Raw genomic sequence first — 24,732 nt, forward strand, 5'->3', positions numbered from 1 at the left:
CAGCTTAGAATTTGGTCTCCCCATCACTTCTCAACTGCTGAACCTGTGTCCAGAGTCCAGGCTGGGAGGGAGCCATGCTTGCTTCGGTTCAGGGGGTCTGACTGTGAAACTCAAAGGGGAAAATGTCTTGGGTCCCATATAATTGCCATGTCTAGGGCCTGGAAGCTTCTGAAAGTGCGCTAGACTTACCATGAAATACAAAAGACAGTAACATTTTAAAAAATCATTTAAAAATCAAAATCATAAAAAGCTGTACACAATTTTTTAGCAGGAAAAATTGCATTTCCTGTGGGATCTGAGTTCATTGAGTCTGAAATGATGGGGTCTGCAGCAGTTGAGGCCCCTTACTGTGGTTCCAGCCTGCCAGGGGCTTGTGGCCATGCAGTGGCAGGAAGGCCCCTGCCAGACGCAGCCCATTAGTTGGCCAGTGTTGGCAACGTGGACCTTACGCTGAGTGGAATGTGGTCGAGAGCCCTTCAGCTTTCCCACAGTAGGTATAGTGGTGGCCCGCACCACTCCTTTGGGCTGCCATTCAATATTAAGAGGCTTGACAGAGAGCACTTGAGAGTCAAGATAACTGCTGGCTGATTAGCATGTCCAGGATCAGGCATTTGACATTTGCATCAGAAACCCAAGTCTAATGCTGCTCAACTCCCCACCACTATTTCTAATGACCATAGGGCATGGGGAATACAGAAGTTGGAGATCCTGATAGAGTCCTTGAAGAAGAACTTTTAGCCCATGCAAAGGAAGTTCAAGTCGTTTAACTATCTGGGATTCCCTCAGCAGAGCAACAGGCAGATCCCTCCAGGGATCCTACTCACTCAAGGGCAAGAAATTGATCTGGAATCCCAGCTCCCAGAGCAGAAAAGCCAGAGTCTGCAACTGGTTAGGAAATTTTTTCAGAGGCACCTAAATCAGTCAGAAAAGCAAATATACCAGCTGGAATTGAACTTGGCAAGAGAGGGAGGGAACCACGGAGATTGCTATGGAGTGCTGCCATCCAGTATGAACACTTTATTTAAATAGGAAGCAGAGACGTTCCACCTTTCAGAAAGTACCCTCTCTCTGTACCCTACTTTCTCTGTGCAGTGTGACCAGGTGGTCTTGGTGTTAGCTGTCCATGCAGCAGGCTTCTGAAGGACACTTAGGGAGGACATGAAGGAGAGCCAGGTAAAAGGCAATGGCAGGTCTCAGCCACAGTGACATCCCAGATGGGCATTGAGATAGAGAAGCATGTTTCAAGCTAGCTGTACCCCTGCTGGCTCAAGAACTGAAATTTACAAGAATCATCCCTTTGTAAGTTTGACCTGAATCAGTATTGTCACCATAATAATATCACACTCTGTCTCCTATGAGCTGAGGCTTGCCTTGTATGAGAAAGAAAAGGGTGGACTCATTATTAAGAAATGGAAATTGCTCAGAACCCTGAAGGCATCCACTGGATGTGCCCTACATATGAAGATAATTTGTGGCTTAGCCATAAAAGGGCTGAGGCTCCTGCTTTTGGGGGAGTGCAAAGGAAAAGGCTTCCCTGTGCTATAAGAATTGTCACACTGGGGAAAGGGGCAGCAGAGGCCTGGTCCACTCTGCTCAGCACCATGTGACCGCACCTTCCCTCTGTCTCTCCTCCCAGGCGTCTTCACTCCAACCATTTATACTGCGACTGCCACCTGGCCTGGCTCTCAGATTGGCTGCGCCAGCGGCGGACGATTGGCCAGTTCACACTCTGCATGGCTCCTGTGCACCTGAGAGGCTTCAATGTGGCGGATGTGCAGAAAAAGGAGTACGTGTGTTCAGGTGAGCTCTTCCCCCAACCCAGCCTTAAACACGCAGCCCAGGCCGGAGCATGGCATAGAAGGAGCCCCATAGGTTGCTCCACACACACAGTAGTGACTTGAAGAGCTCTGGATTTCCTCAAGGTGTTCAAAGAAAGAAGCACTTGACACCTGGTAATGGAAAAGCTGAAGGAACTGTTAAGGCCCCTGGTCTGGTCATGCTAGGAAACCTAACATCTGTTGAGTCACATGTCATATGGGCATGACACGGCATGGGTATGATTGAAGTGTTTTAGCGTTTGCTACACAGATCGCTGTCCTCTGAATGTTTGCAGAAATTGGGAAACAGGACAGTGTAGGCTGCAGAGTCATCCTGCCTGGCTGAAAATCCTAGCTCTGCCCCTTGCTAGTGTGTGACTTTGGCAAGTTACCTCTCATGTAAAAAATGAAAAGAATAATAGTAAATAACTCAAAGGGAGGGTAGGATTAAGTGAAATAATGCATAGCAGGCACTTAGTGTAATGAGCAGCCCTTGGTAAGAGCTGTGTAAGTGGAGCTTAATTATGATAGTTTAGTGGGCCCACAAAATATGCTGAGCAAACAGAAGGGTTTGATCTGTGGGTAATAGAAGTGAAATGGGAGCACAGATTGCCACCGTAGCTCACAAGAATGGATGATGCAGACGCATGACTGAGGTGGCTCGAAACTCCAGGGAAGGGCGGTAGCTGAGGACACAGTTTTTAAACCGGGTTCTAAGTTTCACTCGTTTGCTTTACTTTTCTTGATATCCTGTGCTTCCACTAACTTTCTCTTTTTCTGGTGGTAAAGAAGTAGACCCAATCCCTTGATTTTCCTTAAAGCAAAAAAAAAAAAAAAAAAATTCGTGGAGGGGTTTCCTAAAGAGTTGTACAGATTCCCAAGAGCCCAGACCTGGAACTGGAGCCCAGGGCCTCCAGAGACTGAGCTTGGGAAGGGGTCATGAGGAGGGAGCAAGGTCCCCGGGAGCTGAGCTGACATCCCTCCCCACCTTTCTGAACCCTTGATCCTTTCCAGTACCCAGGGCTTATTGAGCCAAGTCTGGCGACCAGGCCCCAGCATGGCCAGCTGTGCAGGCGGGTCTCCTGCTCCTCCACTGCCTGGCCATGGTGCAAGAATTCCCTTGATTCACCCTCCTCTCCCTCTCTGCTGTTTCCTCCTGTCACATTATTTCTTCATTATGTTATTTATTCTCCACAAACACTTGTCTCTGAGCAATACCTCAATAGCTTCCTGTGGATGCCCACTTAGAAATCACTTCCCATAAAACACGTATAATAAAACCGTTTATCACACAGGCACCAAATTCAAATATAGTGACTATAATTACAGTCATTATTAGGCAAAAGGTGCAATATTGGCATAAGTGCCAGTGAAAGAAATAATTATAGAGTGCAGGAGTCATCCAAGAGCTAGTGAGAAAAACTAATTAGAGAGAATGTTAAAACACATCATTACAGGTGGGTGCCGAGTTTAATGCAGCACATGGCTGTGAATGCCACTTCGTCACGAAAGCACCTTCCCGCCAAGAGTGGCAGGGCATTGCTGACCCAAGAACAGCCAGGATCCAGAACCCGTGGGAGTAAGGCACTCCCTCCTAGGTCCCGGAAATGCTACTGCCCCCAATTCCCCTACTCCAGGAGGGTTCAATCTCGCAGGTGGATCTCATTAGTTACCTAGGCTCATCCTGACCACCTTTGTTGATAGCAGTCAAGTTCATCACTTATGATATTCTCTGGAGCTTCTAACAAGAAGCCAATTGCTTTATGAGGACATGAGAACTGAAGTCCAAAGACTTCAGACATCAATACGCTGTTGCCCTCCACCTTCTCACCTGTAGTTTGACTTTTGGGGAGTGACTTGTATGTATGAGGGATTCAGTAAATGCTTTATCAGGCACTCATGCGTAAAAATCTAGAAGACTGTAAGGGGTTATTTTGGAAAAGGTCAGAGTCAGTTGCAACAGTCTAGGGGAAATGATGAATGAAACTCCACCATCATGTGGGGTGTAGGAAGAGCATACCCCCAAAGTGCTGCCTCCTTCACACCTGCTGAAGCCAATTGTAAGACTGATAAAAGGCTCCATCTGTGGTGTGCAGCTAACCCCTAGAGGAGGCCACAGAAAAGGACAGCAGTCATGTGCTGACCACCCAGCACACCCTCATCCCAGTGCCAGCGCCCAGCTGGGCATATGCATGGGGTGGTTCTGTGTGGACTGATGTGGCTGTTTTAAGATGCAAAATGCTCCCCATTCAAGCTACTCCCCTAACAACTCACCAGAGGGAGACGTCAGTCAAAATGGAGGGGCAAGAATTCTCTTTAAAAATAGAGGTCATCCGATCAGGGGAAGGAGAGGCACGGGCTCCAATTAAGCCATCCTGCATGTGGCTTCCTTTCAGCCATCCCTGTCAAGCAGAAGAAGAAGAGCTCCCTAGGCCTTTAAGTGGTATTGAAAATTCACCAAACACACGGCCCCAGAGATGGAAGGAGCTTTATCTCACTCAGCCTGGGAGGGCCCTGCCTGCCCAAGTCCCTGATATCTCCCTTGAATTAAATCCAGCCGTCTCAGCCTGGGCTCTGGAAATGGGCTCCTTATCACTCCAGCCAACCCAGAAATTTGCTAAAGCTCACCTGGGCAAAATCCATCTCCCCGTCAGCCATTCCTTCCCAGAGACATCCACTTTCTTCCTCTGGGGAGTCAGCTGGGAATTTTTCACCTGGGTCAGGGTATATACTTTTAGTTTATTTTTATTAACATTTTCTATAATATGCAATTTGACCACTTATCTTCCTTCAGTCACCGCTAAAAGAGCTTCTCTGTTAACCGCTCTTGCTTTGAGGAGAAGGCTGGGCCCAGGGCTGGAAGAGTCCATGGACCCTATTTCTTTCTTGTTGCTCACAGGCTGGACCTTTATCAAAGTTCACAATAAATAGACCAGAGAAAAAGATCATGATATGTTAGTTGCAAGGTTGGGGTTTGTCATTTTTTTTTTAATTTTCATCTTAAGGGTTTATTTTGGGTTTAAATTCTAGGATTTACTTCCCATGTATTTCCTTGATCTGAGAGAGTTTCTATCTGTAATAATTTGTAATTTATAGTCATTAGTTAAATATTTGACCTCCTGAGTCAATTATCTCTTTCCTTTGAGTGTTTTTAAGCCCCCCAATTTGTCTGCCTACTTCACATTCATCTGCTGGTGGCCTTAGTATATGACATCTGCTCATAAGGACATTAGTCTTGGTTGTGGTAATAAGGATCCACATCTCATATTCTTCAGGTGCCCCATACCTAGAACAATGCTGGACCCTGGTGGCCTCCCCATAAACACTTTCTCATTTATTATTAAAATGAAATATACTTATCTCCCTGCAAACTGGAAAAGTTCCCTTCTCCTTCTCCTTCTCCTTCTCCTTCTCCTTCTTCTTCTTCTTCTTTTCTCTTTTTGTTTTTTAATTTGGGACTAGTTACTAAATACAAAGATAATTAAGGTAAGCCATGACCAGCCACCCATCTCCTTAGGAGCTTTTAATTAAAACCCCATAATTGAACATTGCAGGAATGAGATTATTAGGTTTATTTAGCCATTTCCAAAATTATCATGCCTCTGGTATTTAGCTCACGTTCATTTCCATTCCCATCATGATTGCTTCAGCTGCAATGTCGTTGTAGTCTGGTGTGGCTTTGAAAGGCCAGAGGCCAGTAGGGAGGCTTAATTTGAATACTGGAATTAATTTATTTCTACATACTCACAAGGCCACTGGATTTTTTTACCCTGTGCACGCTACTGGGTGATTTTTTTTTTTTAAGACAGAAGGAAATAAACACAAGAGTGTCCAAGCATCTCCTAGTGTATCTTACAAGATCTGGCCCCTGAGCCTGCGCCCCTGCCCCCTCAGAGATTCTGAGGCACTGAGAGTTTTAATTTCACAGTATTAAGAGAAGCATTTATGGTAGCCTTTTGGTAGGCAGGGCAAAAGAGCACTGGACCGAAAGCTGGGACTTTGTTGTTTGGGATATATGATCTTGGGCAGCTGGCTTAACCTTCCTGTTCTTAGTCTCCTCATCAGTGTGATGGGAGTGATCATTCTAGAACCTGGAAGTGCGTCCCGGAGGATCAAGTGAGACAATATGATAAGGTCTTTAGTGTCGCATCTGGCACTCTGAACTACTCGGTGGACACTAGCTGCTGTGAGAATGTGGTGGCTCTTGTTTGGCCAATACGGTGTCCTTGTAAGTAATCCCCTATTTCTGGCTCCATATTCTTGTGGTCTCCATGGACCTCTCTAGGTCTGAAGTTCGGTGATCTTTGTCCCGTCATCTGGGCAGACAGATCAGGGCCTTGTGCTTTCAGCATGATGATCACCCTCGTTTTACCAGTTAGGCAAAGAGCAAAGGTGAGGTGAAGGCCAGGCGGGTGGCAGCTCTGGTCATAGATGCGTCTTTGTTCCCTCTGAGCAGTCAGGAGGTTAGCAAGACTCCCAGTGCCCATGCTGGTGGCCTCAGGCACCTTCCCTGGAAGAGGCTGAGCTGGAGCTCATTCCTGCCCTCGCAGTCCCTAGGTGCCCCGGGCCTCCCAGGCCTTGCTGGTGAGCATCAGCAGGGAAAGCCAGCACCTCCATTTCCCGGAACTCCTGGGGTCCGCCTTCAAGGCACGGCCCTACAGTCCAAGGAGACATCGGAAGACAAGATGTCCTCCTTTCCACCTTGCTCAGCAGAGGTGGCTGTGGCTTTGCGTTGAGATCCAGCACTAACGTAGTGGTGAAGAGGGGCCGATGAGGGAGACACGGGCTCAGTCCACATCTACTTCCCTCTTCTGGATGGCAATGTCCTTCTAACCTCAGTGGGGCAGCATTTTGGTCCCAACGAAAGAGTTTGAGAACAGGTAACTCAGGCAGTTATTAAAAATGGAAGAGGTGAAGAGCAAGGCCACAGGCACTTCTTCATTAGTAGTAGGACATCTTAGAAAGGGGATCACTGGGGTGTTATGGGCTGGTCCATTAATATGCTCAGATTTAAGGCCACTTTCTCTGCCAGTGGACAGGCTCACACAGGACAATGTGGATTCCTGGGGTCCCCATAAGAACATATTTCATGTGAGGAGCTCAAGGAGCACACAGGCAAGGCTCGTCTAGATATTCCTGTATCCCAGAAGAAAAACTGTCCCAGTTCTTTGCCGCATCCCAGCTCATCATGACATAATTTGCTGGGTGAGAAAGGGGTGTCTCCTGACTTTGTCCTGCTTAGAAATGCTCTGCTGTTGGCTCCCCAAACATGTGCGGAACAGCAAGGGTTTGGTGACATTTCACAGCAGAATGCCTGGGACACCTCGACCCTGCTGTGGGAGCCCCAGGTGACTTTGCCAGCACTGACAGCTGCAGGGGAGGAGTGACCTTCCGATGCAGATTTCCACCTGCCATGGCCACTCCATCTCCCCCACAAAATGGCAGGTCCTCTCTTGCAAAGCCAGGGCACCAGGACTCAGGGAGCCTCTCCTCAGAGCCCTTCTAGAAGGATGACCTTCTGCAGGGCAGTCACCTCTGAGGGGTGTCGCCTGTTCACCCTCTCATTCACCCACCCTGTGCTGACTGAGCACGTGCTCCAGGTCCAGCCCTGTTTTAGGCACCGAAAATAACAACAGTGATCAAGACAAAAAACGTCACTGTCCTTATAGGATTTGCATTCCGGTCTCAGTCTATCCAGGGGGAGGGACAATGAGCCATCACTCACAGATACTCAGAGGCCTACAGGGACATGGGAAAATGCTTCCAGAGAAAGTGACCCTGTCTTTCACCCTCATTTGAAACCTGAAGTGTGTTGTTTAAATAAGGTCCTGTCCTCACCTGCAGGAATGCCTGCCTGCCTGGGGTGCTGCCAGCCCAGGGTGCTGACGAGGCTATAATTACCGCTGTTTCTCACTGTGTAATTAAAGGTGTTGTTAGTGACCTGGTTAAGGAATCTTTTTCAAAGGCTTTTTTGTCGTGACAACATCCCTTGAAATGTAGTGCACACTGCAACAGAATCAGAGCCACCCTCTCCAAGACCCACAACTCCCCCGGGACTCAAGATGCAACCTGGGTCTGGTTTAGAACAGGATTAATTACTGCATAGAAATTGGTGTAGGGGGGTATAAGTGGGGCTTTGAAAATCACTCCAAGTAGGACTTCCTGTTGTCAATAGGGAGCCTTGAATACAGTTCTTCTCCTTCTCCAACACACACCATTCAAGTAATATTTTGACAGATCCGAAGAGGGGCGGCCATCCAGTTTCTCTGCCTGATGGGTAGAAGGGCAGGGGCGCAGGCTGCAGTCCCTACATTTCCCATGGGGAAGGCGCCAGGTGTGGCAGTTCCTCTTGTGAGGCCAGCCACATTCTCCCCCTTGCTGTGGAAGGGCAGGCACAGCAGCTTCCTTTGGGGGATGGGATACCACCTGCACTTCAGAAGCCCTGCAATCTGAAGCCACCTGCTTCAGCCTCTCTCACCCATGGCTGAAGGGACGGGAGTCCTTCACATTGTGGCTCCTCTGTGTGCCTGCAGGGAAGAGCAGAGAGGAGAAGCTGCCCTCAGTCCCATTAGGAGTGTCAAAATCATGCCACCAAACTCCTTACTCACCGAGATGGCAACAAAAATGCCACTGTGACTTGCCCAAGGCCTTCAGATAATTAATGGCAGAGTGATACTCCATTGTAATAATAATAACAGCAATAGCTGATTTTACTAAGCTCCTCCTCTGTGCCAATCATTCTTCTAAAGAGTCTATGTGTCAACTTTCTTCACCCTCCCAAAAAAACCACGCTATGAAATAAGGCTGTGATCCGCCCTTTTACAGATGGGGAAAACAAGGCACTGGGAGTAAGAACCAAGGGATGGAGCTAAGATCCGCGCCGAGGCTGTGGGACTCCAGAACCCCCACGCTCAGCCAGCATATTCTTGTTTCTGGGTTGAGGCTCCTGCGGGCTGTCTAAGCTCCCCGGATTGGAACAAAGCCAACATACCCCTGTCTCTGAGAGAATGTTCCAGGGGGCTGTTAGTGTAACCATCAGCCCTCAGGCACTTTCCATGGTCTTCATTGGATCCCCTCCTGTGGCACTAGTGACTTTGAAGTCCTTGTGTACTGGACAGGAATCAAGAATATTCTCTCAAATATCCCAACTGAGAGGATGTTTTTAAATATTTATTTTGCGTGTACTTAGGAGGTGAAAGGCAGTAAAAATCTCTGGCCTTTGGGTTGGCACTTCCTGGGGACAGAAACATTTCAAATTAAGCTGGAGACATCAACTTGAGCTCCGACAGACAGATCAGCCTTTTGGGTCATGGGCACTGCTGAACGTTCCACGTGGAGTCTCAGCTTCCAGATGGGGACTTGCCCGGGATCCAGTTGTCACTCTGATTCCACCACCAGGGATGTCTCGCTCTGGTTTTCATTTCTCCTCTGAAAAGGGGCCAAACCAAAAATCATTTCTGTTGTTCGTGTTTAATCTGCCTCCAGGAGCCCCCGCCAGAGGTTCCAGGCCCCCGCAGTGGGGAGCCCTGCAGAGTTGTTCTGAGCTTGGTGCAGCCTGGGCCTCTTTGCTCAGAGAGAGGTCTTGAAAGACACTATGATGACCACTGCTGGCTGGATCTGAAAGGGATGGGATGAGTCCTGGGAGGGCCGCTTCATCAGGTCTTCCTTTTGGACCAGAACATCCGCATTTGGAAAATGCAGCATGGGTGTGAGATCCTGACCTCACTGTGAGGTAGCAACCAAAGCATGGGAAAGTTTATAGTGTCTTTAAAATATTCAAATTTGTTTCTTCTATTTGGGATTTAATGTGAATAGAGAATGTCATTAAAATTCTCTTTAACTCTGAATCCTCAGTTGGGTCAGTAATGGGTTTGTGTGTCCATTTGGCTTTCTAAATAAGCTCCTGGGGTGCCATTTGCTTGGGGTTTTTATGACTTGGCTTTAAATTCACTCTGGTTCACCTCATACAAATGAAGGGCTAACTTCAAAATACGTAGCAACTTATTTGCCTCATTTCTAGTGAGGGAAATTTCATTTGCATGTTCCCTGTGCATAAAAGCCATTCAGAAATAACTTGGGCATCACTGCTGATGAATGTGTTGACATGTAACAACATCATTGCCCCAAGTGGGGAAATTCTGCCACCTTGTTGCTCCTACTTGGTTTGACACCTCTGGGGGCTTCCAGCCACTGGAGAAAGGACTAGTTTTGTCTACACTCAGCCTTCAATCATCAGATACAAGCCAAAACCCCAGGGTGCCATTCAAATGTTGGGCACCCTGCAAAAGTGGTCCCAGCAAATACCCTTTGGACCAGTGTGTGTCTTCAGGAGTGACTGACCCTGGGGCTTGGCTTCTCCTGACATGAGAGGCCAGGATGGTGGGACGAGAGAGCAGGTGCAACAACCAGAAGCAGCGAGGTCAAGGCCAGACTCTCTCCTGGGGCTCCCCTGTCAGTGGCGATGATTTGTCAGACAGCTTTTCAGGTGAAGCCACATCCTTGGGAAGCTGGTGAAGGGACATGGACAGGAGATGACCGATGTGTTCCTGCCGACAGGTCCCCACTCAGAGGCCCCATCCTGCAATGCCAACTCTCTCTCCTGCCCTTCCGCCTGCACCTGCAGTAACAGCATCGTGGACTGCCGAGGAAAAGGGTTGACGGAGATCCCCGCCAATCTGCCAGAGGGCATCGTGGAGATGTAAGTGCCCCGGTTTGCCATCCTCTGTCCCAGTTAGTCCCTCTGGGGGTCATCAGTATCTCACTGCTAGAGCTGACTGCTAAAAACCCTCAGGAATCTCTTCACCATCCTCCCTGCCTTCCCCAGCACACCAGCTCAGGGTTAAAGATGCAGACGTCAGAACCCGGGCCAATCCCATCCCGCCTATTGCTGCACATAAAGTTTTATTGGAACACGTCCACACCCGTTTGTTCCGTGCTATCTGTGGCTGCTCTCGTAGGGCAGTATTGTGACAGAGGACCATGTGGCCTGCAATGCATTCTGTCTGGTCCTTTGCATTAAGTCATCTGTCTGTGCCCCAGGATCGTGCTGTTTGTGTCCCGGCCTTCCCATTTATTTTCTGTATGACTTGAGGTAAGATAATTGCCCTTCCATCTTTCGTTTTCTCACCTGTAATAATGTGATAATTACAGTATTAAACCCCAATGGGTCATTGTGAAAATGAAATGAAATTCTGCATGCGACGCACTTACTCCACAAGCCGCTGCTTTACAGTCTGGTGGAGTGGTGGAGGAGGGTGTGCCCTGAGCCCACTTCCCCACACACTCAGGGGCACTGGCTCTGATCATACGGGCAGGTGTGTCCCCCGGATTAGATCTTCCTGTAAAGAGACAGCACTTGGCACATGGGTGTATAGGTACAGATGTCAGAAATTTCAGGAGAATTTGTCCACGAAGTGCAGATTTGTCCACCCTCCCCTTGCGGTTAGGAAACAGGCGGCGTTGCATTCTGGAATGAGTGGAGTGTCAGTCAACACTGACCTCAAGATCACTCTTTAAATGACTGCAGTTGTTCTCATTCTCTGTCTTCACCTTTAGGTAGCTTCATTGAAAACACCAGCACATGGACGCCTTCTGCTGGAAACTCATTAGATAAAATCCCTCCAAATAAGAGACGTGCTTCCCTCACCTCGCTACTCTTCATTGCCTCCTCCTCCCCCACTCCCCTTCTCCTCCTTTTCTCCCCCAGCCCTTGCATTCCCTTCTGTTCCAGCCCAATCCAGTCGATGGCTCCCTGGCTTTTCCCTTCACTCCTGTGTTCATTCAGCCAATACCTGTTGGGAGCCCATTGTGTTACAGGCACTGTTCTGTGCTTGGAGAGGCAGCAATGACAAAATAGACAAAATTACTGCCTTAATGATACTTGCATGAGGGTGGGGGATAAACAAGAAACAAAGGAAAGTAAATGACACAATATGTTAGAAGGAGGTAGGTCCTATGGAGAAAATGAAGCAAAGAAAGGACTTCAAATAAGTAAAAGGGAAAAAAACCACACAAGTAGATTTCTAGAGGAAGAGTGCAATTAGGTAGTAGGGATGGCATGTGCAAAGGCCCTGAGGTAGGCCAGAAGCCAGTTGGCAGGGGATGAGTTCAGAGAGGTGATGAGGGGCCAGAGCCTGGGGAATTTTAAGGACTGGTTTTACCCAGAATGAGAGGCAGAGAAACATAGGGCTTATAACAGTGGAGTCCTTCTTCCTCTTTCTTCATCTTCTTTGCCAGCTCTTTCTGGCTCCCTTCAAAGTGGTTTTCCCTAGCCCCAGTAGGCACAATCACGGCTCCACACCTTTCCTGCAAGCAGCAGCCTTTGGGAGGAGTCCTTGGGGCCTGCTGTGCATAGCCACTGTGCCCTTCACCATCTGCTCTTGGCCCTCAGTTTTCCTTTCCCCAGCACCAGCGACCACGTCCCCAGCATTCCCTGGGACTCCCCTCAGTCCTCAGCGTCACTCTGGCTCTGAGCTCCTCTCCCTGAAGGCACGGAGGTCTCTCCTGCCTCTCCTGCTCATGCCTTGCTTCCTGCTTCCCTCATTTCTCCTAGCTCCAGTTCCTGCCATCTTCTCTTCCTGCACCAGCCCCTTCACCATCTTCTCCTTCCCTTGGTCCACGTTCCCTGTGCAGCTACCATCTTTCCACTTCCACCCCATCTCTCTGCCCCAGGCCCAGCGCTCCCCTCTGAGGACCCTCCCCTTTCCCTCTCCATCCACACCAGCTGCGACCTTTCCAGGCTGTTCAGAACACACTTTCTGCCAGCCCCATCCCACTGAATGCCCCATGGGTGGTGCCCCTTCTCTTCCCTACCTGTTCCTTTCTCACACCACCTTTTCTCTTTTGTCTTCGGCCACCACAGACTTTCCCTTGGCCAGTTCCAAAACCACAGTCTGATGAAAGAGGCCAGTCCAGGTCATCAGGCCAGTGACATCCCCCCAACCCTGGGCGTACCCCTTCTCCCCTGCTTCACATCTCTGTGGGCCTCACAGGACATGGCTCAGGTCTCCGGGAGAGAGAAAAACTGCAGATGTGCACCTTGGAGTGCAGGTCACACTGTGCCTGCCTGGCTGGGCTCACGTCTGGGCAAGCTGGAGTCTGCCAAAAGGCTGCCTGGTCCTCACTGAGTTTCTCCCACCCTGAGGTTAAGTGAGAAGGGAACAAACAATGTGATGTTTTCCCATTGAGGAAAAGTGCTCAGTCTGAAGGAGTCCTTCCCTAAGCTCCTGGACTTTCCTGTACTCTCATGGCTATTAAAAACGTACTTTATTTTACAAAATGATTACTCCTGAAAGCAGAGTCTGTGTGTATGTAATCATGATATAATTATGAATACATGTATATTATATAAATATGAATTATATAACAGAGGGAGGGAGGGAGGGAGGGAGGGAGGGAGAGAGAGAGAGAGAGAGAGAGAGAGAGAGAGAGAGAGAGAGAGAGAGAGGGAGATTGCCTTTAATTGTCCAAATAAAAGATCTGTGAGCGCCTAGCCCATGAAATGTCCAAGTCTGGACCTCAGCAACCTAGCTAGAGTGTGTCTGAGGATAAAGCAACAACCTGGTGGCTAAGAGTACAGACCATGGACTTGGGCAGACCTGCATTCCAGCTCTGGCCCTGTCTTGAGCCAGAGCCAAGTAATTTCCAAGCCTTGGTTTCCTCACCTAAAAAATGCAAAGGCTAATGGTACTTCTTAATGGTTCGTATGAGAGTTAACTGAACACGTGCTGACAAAGGCTTACAGTGTGTCCTGGAGTGCACTCTGATAGCCATGACTGTTGTCACGTTGCAACCCTAACTATTCCACGAGTGCCACCAGTTTTATGGGGTGGTGATGGGTTAGAAGCCACACCCTAGGAGCTGGAGCTGCCTACACAGGGAGATCCTCCGCAAAGCAGGTCAGATCTTTAAAGGTGTGTTTGAGAGGCCAGGTTCTAGACAGAGGCCAGCCACACGCATGTGACCTGGGAGGAGGTGTCTTCATGCCGAGGCACGCAGACGTGGCCGGGAGGCTGCCCCAGCTGTGGGCACCCAAGGTCCCCCAGACAGATCTTCAGGGCTCCCCTTGCTGCACCTGCCTCACTTTCCCCTGTGATTGAAATGAAGCTGAGAAATTCAAGCAGCTGAGGATTGTTTTTATGCTGGGGAGGGTACTTAGGGTAGCGACACCTGAGAGAGAGAACTTGATGGAGGAAAGGGACCTGCCTGCTCCTAGCGGCAATAGAGCCTGGGCTGGGGACTCTGCATCAGCCTGAGAATCTCTGAAGAAGATAATATTCATCCTCCTAGCAGCAAGGGACCAGCAGGTGTACAGAGAGGTGAGAGAAGGGAACAGAGACAGTAGGAGGAATAGGAGTGTCTGGTTATCGTCCCCCGCCCAGACATGTGTGAACTGGACCTTTCTGTTTAACATGAAGAACTCCACCTCTTGCCCAGGACCATCTATATAATCCAGATGTGTGTTCCCCTTCAGAAGGGCTTGGCGACATCTCAGGCTCTCATCTCCCTCTTCTCAATCCTTAACTACTTGAGATTCTTTTAAATTCCCTTGCCTTGGAGAGGTCCTGCCCTGCACGACTTTGGAAGGGGCATCTCTCATGCAAAGCAACCTGGCAGACTCCCTTTGATTTTTTTTTCTGAAGCCAAAGCAGCTCAGAGGAGCGTGTGCTGGTGTCCTCGCATACCAGAGCCAATTCCTCTAAAAATAGCTTTCTTCCAGAGAACCCACAGCGAGATGCTTCACTGCAGATTTTCCTCGAAAACTCAGTTTGCATCAAGGGCGTCACTCACACTGTTCCCTGATGTTTCTCTGAACTGGCTCCAGCCTCCAGCCAGAGCAATCCAGGGCAGAGCCAGAGACCACACGTGCCTGCCTGTGTTCTGTGGTCTTCAGATGCCCTCTGGGGCCTTTAAGAGCTCCGGAGGGCCTCGCATGCTTAGAGCCCCTCCCTAATCTCTGCTGCATCTTCTGCCGTGTCTGCTCTACACCCTCATGTGGTGTCCTTAGGGTCATGTCTCCTGCTATGGAAGGTCCATTTATTTGATGGAGAAAGGCTGTAGATAGGTTTCAGTGTCAAGTTGCATGCAGAAGTAGCTAGGAGGGAAAAAGCGGTGTCTCCACTGTCCCCTTGCTCCCATTGTTAATCTGCCAGTGAGGAGACAGCTGCTTAGCAATAGATAATCCCCCCATTACTATGGTCACCAGAGGGGCTGAGAGAGGTCGGAGAACTAAAAGCCAAATATACCCAACAGAACCAGAGCTGGCGAGCTCTAGAAGCCACAGAACTCTATGACTCAAGTGTTGGGAGAGTGCCAGGTTTCTGAGTGGATGCCCAGGCAAGGCAGGAAGGCAAGGGCTGGGTGCAGGTGTTGCAAAGGAGAGCCAATCAGGAGGCAAAATGGTTTCCAGCAGAGCCCTGGGGCCCAAAGTCCTGTGTTCAAATCCTGGTGTTGTGTCTGATTCCAGACACATTTCTTAACATCTTCTGCTTCACTTGGTTTCCCTCTTTGCAAAACAGGGGTCACATACCTACCTAGAGTTTTTCCACAGGATTTAAATAGCACAATATGTGGAAAGTTAGCATAATTTTTGGAAGCTACTGAAAAAAATGGAATTGAAAAAGCAAGAACTATGCACATGTGTGCACCTGAGACATGATAGCATAACTTAGTCTCAACTTCCTGTACTTTCATTTTTTTCTAAGATAATTTTTTTTTTAGGGTTGACAATACAGCTAGGGGTAGAGTGCTTGCCTAGCATGTGTGAGGCCCTGGGTCCCATCTCCAGCACCTCACCCACAGACACACAAAAAGTTCCTCTGCAGATATCTGGACACCTGCGCACAATAAGGAGAGCAAGTCTGGTTCTGTCTGCACCTGTTTTCTGTAGGTGATGCCAGGTGTCCTGAGACAGCAGGTTAGTGATGGCTTGTGCCAGATTTGCCCTCAACACTCATCTTTGCTGTGGACCAAACATAGAGGCTCAGTGGGGGAGTCTAGGGCGTACTACAGGAAGCAATAGTGAGAGAGGCCAGGAAGGGCTGTAGAAATGGGGCACAGAGAACAACCTTGAAAGGGCCTTCTCCCTCACCCCTGTCCCAGACCTAGTGAAGTAGACTCTGGGATGTCCATCTGGTCTCCAGCCATATGGCCCGAAAGGACTTGGTGGGAGGAGAACACAGACTTCCTTCCTTCAGCAGGATCTAATGTGAGCTCCCAAGTTGAGAGAAAATGAGGAGACATGGGAAAGATTTAAGAAACCACGAAGGTGCTTCTGGGGAAGAGCAGCACAGCCTAGGGGTCAAGAGCCAGGCACTTGAGTCGGACCAGCCTGGGTTCAAGTCCAGGCTGTGCCCTGCACTAGCGGACCTGGGGCACATTGATCTGGTCATCCATAAAATGGGCATCTAACCACTACTCCTTGCTTTGTACTGCTGTTGAAAGCCTCACAGCATGAGCCAGTATGTGACATATAAAAAGCCCTCATTGATGGTAGATGTGCTTCACATCACAAGCCCTGCCAGCACCGCCATCAACTCAATGCGGCTCCTCTTTATCAGGTGATTTGCAGACATGCCCTGCACTAGTCGTGCCCCTGCCAGTCTCTCTGGCACCATGTTGACTTGCGGATTGTGAGAAATACATGGTGTTCTGTGGCATGCCTGCAAATGACAGATCATTAAGGAAGCACCCGAGGAATTGGGCCAAGTCAACACGGAGCACAAATGGCTGAGGTCCCCGTCAGATGTTCCTGTTGTTTCTGCTGTGCAGGAAATGCTCAGAGGTTTGATATGTGTGTTTGTTTTTATGCTCGTCCTATTAAATCAGTTTGCAGCCTGAAGAATGTTCACCAAACAAAGAAAGACACATGTGCCAGTTAAGAGAGGCCTTGAACAGCTGCTGGCTTCAGACACATCCTGAAATGTGACAGTTTTTGCTAATGCTATTAGTGCTTTTGGAAGCTTTTTCACTGGGGGTCTAGATTGCTGCCTCCTTGTTCTGGGCTGCAGGACTGGGCATGTGTGGACGCTTCCAGGGACTCTTAGCAGCAAAGGCCTGGAGCACACTCCAGCCTTGCTCCCTTGGAGAGGGGCCCTTTTCCCCGCAGATAAGCAGGCAAGGAGTGAAATAGTGGCAGATGAGAAAAGAGATGGGCTTTGAAAACATAAGAACTTGGGTTAGAGTCCCACCACTAGCTCTTCCTGGCTTTGTGAAGTTGGACAAGTGACTTCATCTCTCTGAGCCTCAGTTTCCTTGTGCATAATGTGGAGGTAATAATAACTAAAAACATGCCTCGCGGGGTGCAAATACTGAGTCGGACATGCTGTGGGAAATTCTGCCCAGTGCCTGCCCAATCCCCTGCAGCTCAGCACCTTGTGTTTACTGCCTCTTTAGATTGCTGTGTCCCTCCTTTTGTCTTTATGTGTAAGGTGCCCAGACTGTTCATAGTTAACCCACCCAGACCAGCCCCCATATCACCTGGGACAAAGTTAATACACATCATGTCCTGGCCTTGGCAATCTGTAAGGGGTCTGATGTCAGCCAGTACCCAAAGCAGCTTGAGAAGCTGGGAGAGAAGACCAAACCCACCCCCAGAGAAAGTCTGGGGTGTGAAGGATACAGGGCCATGTCTTTGCTGGGGAAGAAAGGATAGATTTGACATTCTTTTTTTTTTTTTAATTTTTGTCCAAAATCACACTTTTGTACTCTATGTGCATATTTTATATGTACAGGAGTCCCTCCATATCCATGGGGGATTTCTTCCAGGACCTCCCTCAAGCACCCAAATCCTCAGATGCTCAAGTCTCTTATACAAAGTGGCATAGCATTTGCATATAACCTATGTACATACATCTTTCCGTATACTGCAAATCATGTCTAGGTGACTTGCAATATCTAATGCAGTGTAAATACTATGTAAACAGTTGTAAGACTCTATTGTTCAGGAAGTAATGACGGAAAAAAGTCTGTGTTCAGTACAAATGCAATTTTCTTCTGAATGTCTTTGGACTGTGTTTGGTTGCATCTGCAGATAGGGAACCTGGATGCAGAGGGCAGACCCTGCTCTCAGCTATATTGCCCTTTCCTGAGCTTCTCCAGCCTTTTTGCTGGGCGCCTACTTCCACAGCTTGAGCTCTGAGGTCGTAATTCCCTGTCCTTGTCTGTAACTGAGAAAGCCCCCTTAGTCTCAGTTTCCTCATTTTCACAAATATAAAGAGGCACTGAGTCCAATGGATACAAAAAGAAAGACATCGATTCTAGCTCTGTCACTTTGATGCAAATGATTTAACTCCTCTAAGTTTTTTTTCTCATCTGAAAAATGGGGCCAATACTGCTGGTCTCATACTTGTGCAAGTTAAAAGAAATAATAGACCTAAATCAACTAGACTTCATAAATGATACCCCTTACTATTTGCCATGGTCACCATAGAATTTGATTCTGTGGTGGACCATCATGGGCTACTCTCCTTCCACAGATTATTCAGTGCCTTGAGGCCAGTGTCACATCTTGCTCCTTCCTTCTTTCCTTCCTCCCCTAAGTGCTTCAGGTCACTGAAATGGAGGGAAATGGGTGACCCACAGGGAGACTCAGCAGCCCTCACGCCCGCCCTGTCCTCACCCAGGGAGCAGTGGATACACCTGCAAGAGCAGAGTGGTTACCATCGTTACCCAGAGTGCTTCTCTCCAGAGGCACCATCCAGGTGAAACCTCTTGCCACAGTGGCAGGTGAATCCCAGGTCCTGTGGCAGGTGAATCCCAGGTCCTGGAGGGAACACAGCACCTGACTAGCAGCCCCAGAGATTCCTGCTGCCTTGACTGAGAAATCCCGGCTGAACCCTTTGCTCAGCTGGAAACGAGAATGTTCTTCTGTCAAGGCAGTAGCCATAGTCCACGCTCCCTGAGGCCCCGTGGCCATACTTGGTGGCTCACCACGGGGCCAGTCAGCCCGCCAGGTCCCTGTCCAGTCCGCCCGTGAATGCATTCCCAGCAAGCACTGCCCCGCCCCCTCCAGCAGGGCACAAAGGCATGTTGACGGAGCGTGGCAGTCTCATTTGTAGACTCTATTCATCCAGCAGCCAAGAACGATCAGTCCTGATGCTTGCGCTCTCCCCTCGCCCGCCCTTCGCTTTCTGCCCCCACCCTGTCGCCCTTCCCTCTCCTGGAGAGTGATTTGTCTGTGTTATGGGTAGGCCTGACAAACATTCCACATTAGCAGCTGAGATGTTGTTTGAAATGGGAAAATTGCTGGCAAACTGCTCCATTAGCGGTTCCAGTAACAAATACTCTGTTCCCCCAATGAAGATGAGATCGCGAAGGCACAAATTAATACGACTGTCTCCCCACTCTGCAGCAGGGATTGCTCTTCAAGATGAATGGGTTCAGCCCCGCCAGAAATGTGCATCCACTAGATGTAGCCTCCGAGAGAGCCAGCCGGTTCCTCCCGCTCTCCCTCTTGCTCCCCCACCTCATCCCCTCCACACACCTTTCTCTGTGTCTTCCCAGCTGAGGGCTTAGGGAGCATCCGTGCTAAATTAGGAGGTGATGAAAAGATCTGAACCTTGGGGAGAAGGGAGATGGATGGGGATGAGATCCTGACTCCTCAGCCTGAGCCAGGTGTCATTCATCATCCGTAATAGAGGGCCCCTCCTCCCGCTTCCCACCACACCTGTTCCTGGTGACGGCAATTCAGTTGAGAAATGAAAGACTAAAGAATGGGAAGACACACTTGCTCCCCATGGCTTCTTCTCTTCCCAGGAAGTTCTGGGCCGTGGGCCTACAGCATCTCATTCTTTCCAGAGTAACCAGAGAAGAAGCCTTTCAGGAAGTCCACAGAGATTCCAGCAGCAGCCCAGAGGAGAGTCCAGTCTGGGCCCCTGGAACCTGCGTGACGTCAGGAAGCCATGCTGGCCCGCGCTGTCTCCTTTGGGTCTCCCTCTCTCTCTCCCTGTGACTTTCTAAGCACTCGGCTTGGTTCCTTCCTCCAGCTCTCTCTCTGAAGGCAGCTGCCTCCAAAGGCAGCTTCCCCTCCCAGTCCAAACTCCTCCAGGACAGTCCCCCCCTCTAGCTTCCCAGAAGACCCTTAGGCCCTGAAGGGTGCTCTGTCTACACAGCTCTCTGCCCACACAGCTCTCTGCCCATCGCAGTGTTTGCCCTGCCTCCCACAACCAGCTTGTGATGAGAGACACCACCCTGTCCTTGAGCACCAAGGTGAACACAGTGGCCCTCAGGGACCATCTGCTGGCAGGAGGAGGGTTAATGGAGTCCTCTGCTCTTTTTTCTAGACGTCTGGAACAGAATTCCATCAGATCCATCCCCGCAGGAGCCTTCACCCAGTACAAGAAACTGAAGCGAATGTGAGTGGCCACTGGGGAGCATCGGGCCAATGTCTTGGGGCGAGAGGGTGGGGGGCGGGGTAATTAGCAACATGTAGAAGGCAGCCTGCCCTCTACATGTCATCCCACCCCTGCTGGGCACTCAGCTTTGGACCTGGGCTGCTCTCCTAAGATTGGGAAGTGCCCCATGCACATTGGAAGGCACAGGAGCTTGGACAATTCGCTCAGAGCCTCTCCCACCAGAACAAAGTAGAATTATCTGTGTGGGAGGAAATGGGTCCCCTAAATTCCATAAATTTTTAATGTCCTTGGTTTGGTGATGTGAAACCCAGGGCCTCAAGCTTGCTAAGCATGCATTCAACCCCTGAGCTACAGCTAAAGCTCTGAAAGTAGGAGATTCAATGAGACATGAGAGTGGCCTGCAGCTGTCTGTCCCACTGTCACCAACATTTTGACACGCATGCAGTCACATAACAAGTACTTGGGAAGTCTCCTGCCCTCAGAGCCTGGGGAGAGCTGTGAACAAAGCTAAGTCTGTACACAGACATGGAGCCTCCACCAAGCGGAGAGCACAGGACATAACGAACATCAGAAACTGGGAAGAACTAGAAGTGAAAAAGAGAAATAGAAGGAGAGAGAGGACAATGGCCGTGGCCTCTGTGGAGGTGAGCGGTGGCTCAGGGAGGACCCTCCCGGCAGCAGTGCAGGTGAGGGAAAGGCAGGCCAGCTCTCAAGGTGGTGGGGACTGTGGTGGAGCCCCCCAGGCCATAGACAGGACTGTCTAAGTGAAATCAGAAGCCTGGGGGTGTGGCCAATATACAGTCATATGACTGAACCAACACCCCACAACACTGGCCAATCTCACCTCCCTGCTGTATCACACCAGCCCCCGAGACCCCGGCACAGCTGTGCCTTCCTCACCATAGCAGCTTGGCAGCACCATTGTGTCACATCCTCCTTCCCACCATAGTGACAATGTTGTCATCCTTCCCCTCACATGCCAACCTAAACATTGGTCTGTGAGTCACTCAGCACTGGACACACTGAAGGGAGGTGGTAGGATTCAAAAATGCCATCACAGATACCAAGATTCTGGAGGGAGACCCCTTCCCTTTTGCAGGCTGAGAAATTATTTTGTCTGTCCCGGTCATCAGTGGGTTTCATTCCGCTTACCTGCTCTCTCTGCCCCGCCCCCACACACAGGAAGGAGAGAGGACATGTAGATGTACACATGACTCAACCCTGTTTTTCCTTCCACGCCAGATTAATTCTCTGGTTTCTGGAGTGGGAGTGTATACACTAAGGATCTCTGCTGATTCCTTTTACGTTAAAAATAAACATCCCTGTGGAACAGTGGCATTAGTAGCTTTACCCCCAGATCTCAGGAAGCCAACTTCCCATCTCCCTGGAAATCCAAAGCAAACAAGATTTTCTCTTGGTTCAACTCCAGGCGTGGAAACCACCAGCATGAGCCAGCTCTGAGGGCAGCGCCTCCCTCCCAGGGGTAGGAGCTGGATAAATATCAGCCTTAATATTTAAAACCCGTGGCCATTAATCTCCGGGTATCCCTGTGCCCCAGCACACTCTCCATGCACCCCCCCCATCCATTTTTAAAGCCCAGCTTGATTATGCAGCCAGATAGTAATTTCAGTGAAAAATGACAAGTTCATCACTGCCCCAACCTATATCTCTTGCATGATTTAAGTCACCGCTCTAATTTTTTGTGAAGTCCAGGTAATTTAGAGCTTGGCTGTGTTTTACCATCCTTTCTCCATCCTATTGGAGTTGCCATGATCAGTGCATTCAAAATTCATGAGACCTTCTCAGTCATGACCTGGAAAGTGATTTTAATTTTTGATCATTCTGGTACTGCTGATATTTATTATGATGCCTTCTTTGCCCCCCAAGGGAATTGTAGTAGGGAAAGAGCCCACTAAAACATTTTTGACTAATAGAACTTCAGAAATCCAGACTGAAGTTTAATGGCTTAGGAGAAGCCAGGTCCCAGGTGAGGATGAATTTCAAGTCCCTAAGTGTGCATTCCTCCTTGGTGTCCATGACCAATTTATTCCTAATATTTACCAGAAGGAAGTTTCTTCCTCAACTTGCAATGAACTGCATCCTTTTCTAGTCTGTTAACAACAGATTAACCACAAATGGCTGTGTTCCTACCTATTTATGGTGGTCACCTGGGTATTAAAAAAAAAGCATAGCTCAGCAGTAGCGCACTTGCCTGGCATGTGTGAGGCACAGGGTTCAATTCTCAGCACCACATATAAATAAATAAAATAAAGGTCTATTAACAACACACATGTATGTGTGTGTGTGTGTGTGTGTGTGTGTGTGTGTGTGTTGTTAATAGACCTTTATTTAAAAAAAAAAGAAAAAGAAAACACTTTCAGGGCCAGGAGCTGTAGCACACGCCTAGTAATCCCAGAGGCTCAGGAGGCAGAGGCAGGAGGACTGAGTCAAAGCCAGCCTCAGTAATTTAGCAAATCACTAAGCAACTCAGTGAGACCCTGTCTCTAAATAAAATACAAAAATAGGGCTGGGGATGTGGCTCAGTTTTCAAGTGCATCTGAGTTTAATTCCTGGTACCAAAAAAAAAAACAAAAAACAAAAAACACCACTTTTAGGAAAAAATAGTATCAAGGTAGAGAAACCATCTGTCTGGAGAGAAGAAGGCACTGGAGACTCAGCACAGGTTTCATAGAGCTGGTGCCTTGGGAGCCTGACACCTGGGAGCCCAGCCTGTGTCGTTTAGCCTGACTGGTGTGTTGAGAGTTCTCCTCAGCTGCATGCTCTTAAGTGGAACAGTCTTCCTTGGGCTTCAGAACTTCTAGTGCTTCACATTTAAGTTCCTGGCTTCAGCCTTGTATGCACCTGAAGTTGCCTTTTCTGTTCCAAACAGTCTGGCAAAGCCACTCCCTCTTGGTCATCCAGTTTATAAGCCCCAGGGGATTAAGGTGGGTCTGAGACTGACCAGAGTCTAAAACTCTATGGTCTAAAATATGACTTAGGGACCACTGGCACAAAAATCTGCTGGAGCTTTGTTTACTATGCAAATTTCTGACCCCCAAACCTCAGCCTACCACATCAGACTCTCCGCGGGTGCATTTGACTAACACCCTAGTGAGGTTTGCGAACCACTGGACAAGAGTGACCATGGTGCTCAGTCAGTTCTAAGGCACCTCGCTGTGGACTGCTTTTTCCCAGCACCCCCAGGCTGCTTACTGATTTGCTAAAATGCTGAGGCTAGCTTTGAACTCTCAGTCCACAGCGAGAGGGCCAAGCCTGGCGGTCAGCGACAGCTGGAACCTTCCCCAGTCTGCCTTCCTGTCCCGAACCAGGCATTCTGCATCCATCATAATGAAATATCAGGAAGGGCCTTGACCTGGGTGTCAGGAGACATGGGACACCCACTGTTTACCCTAATGACTGTCAAGTCACTGTGGCTCCAGGCCCTTGACCTCGGGGCTGCTGTTTTCTTCCTGCAGAATTAGGAATTGAGACAGTGCAGTGATGCATGGAAACTTAAATCCAACTCATGGAAGCAGAGAGTAGGGTGGTGGGTAAAGGCTTATGGTAGAGGTAGGGTGAGGGTGCTGGGAAAATATTACTCCAATGATACAAAATTTCAGTTAAACAAGAGGAGAAGTTCAGGAGATCTTTTTTGCAACATGGAGATGATGGTTAGTGACCACATACTTGAGAATTGCTGGGAGTAGATTTTGTTACATGTAAGATGTGTGTAAGGTGATGCACATAGTTCAAGAGCTTGATTTAGCCATGCTACTGTGAATATATCTTTCAAAACATATTATGTATATAAACATATATATCCTTTAAAATTTTTCAAGTTGGGGGAAATGACAAAGTGACCGCTAGAGTCAATTCCCAACTGAACTGTCTCCCTTTTCCATTCCCCATTCTCCAACACCTCCCTGGGGCATCCTATCCCCGCTGCAGGAAGAGTTGGGGCCACAAGTCTAATTGTGGGCAGAGAACAATTTGCTGTCACAGAGCTAAAGCAAAGGACTCCCTAGAGTCAGGACTTCCTCTTGTCTGTGAGAGGTCAGAGTGCCTTGAAGGGACATCCCGTGGTCAGGAAAAGAGTCAGAATAGGCCCTGTTCCTAGTCTGGTGTGAGCAGATCTGCTTGTTTGCCTGAAATGCTTTGCTAGGCAGCCGCGCTGAGGGCGAGCAAGATTAGGATAATCCGGGGAATTTGCTTAAGACCCTTATACAAAAACGGAACACTGAAGAAAAGCCCCACGTAAGCTGAGGCGTCTGGGTGCGATCTGCGGATTTGTTAGAGGCAATCTCCCCAGCTAAAGGGATAAACGAGGCAGCTGTGCCAGAAAGCTCGCAGCCTGTGAAATACCTTTCAACTTACAGCTTTGGAACAGGGAGGCAGAGAGCAGAGGTCTAGGCGAAGGTGTCCTGCACCCCTTTCTAAGGCTATTAGATGAAGGAGGGGAACAGCTTGGGGAGGCTCTCCTGCATGTGCTTCAGAGATCGAGAGGCTGGCCTTGCCAGGGGCAATTGCTTAGAATCTGCTCCGATGTTCTTTATTCTCCATAT

The 24,732-nt window shown here is 49.0% G+C and overlaps 1 protein-coding gene across 1 annotated transcript in view; it reads left to right on the forward strand.

The window, feature by feature from the left end:
• Nucleotides 1-24,732, forward strand: part of SLIT3 (slit guidance ligand 3) — a 575,787-nt gene that overhangs the window by 447,758 nt on the left and 103,297 nt on the right. The window contains exons 8-10 of the mRNA XM_081292656.1: nt 1,637-1,800; nt 10,374-10,515; nt 20,099-20,170. Of these exons, the coding sequence (XP_081148782.1) occupies nt 1,637-1,800; nt 10,374-10,515; nt 20,099-20,170 (378 nt within the window). The remainder of the gene's footprint in view (nt 1-1,636; nt 1,801-10,373; nt 10,516-20,098; nt 20,171-24,732) is intronic.

This window comes from Spermophilus citellus (assembly GCF_964194105.1).
Source record: "Spermophilus citellus genome assembly, chromosome: 1".
Classification (NCBI taxonomy): Eukaryota; Metazoa; Chordata; class Mammalia; order Rodentia; family Sciuridae; genus Spermophilus; species Spermophilus citellus.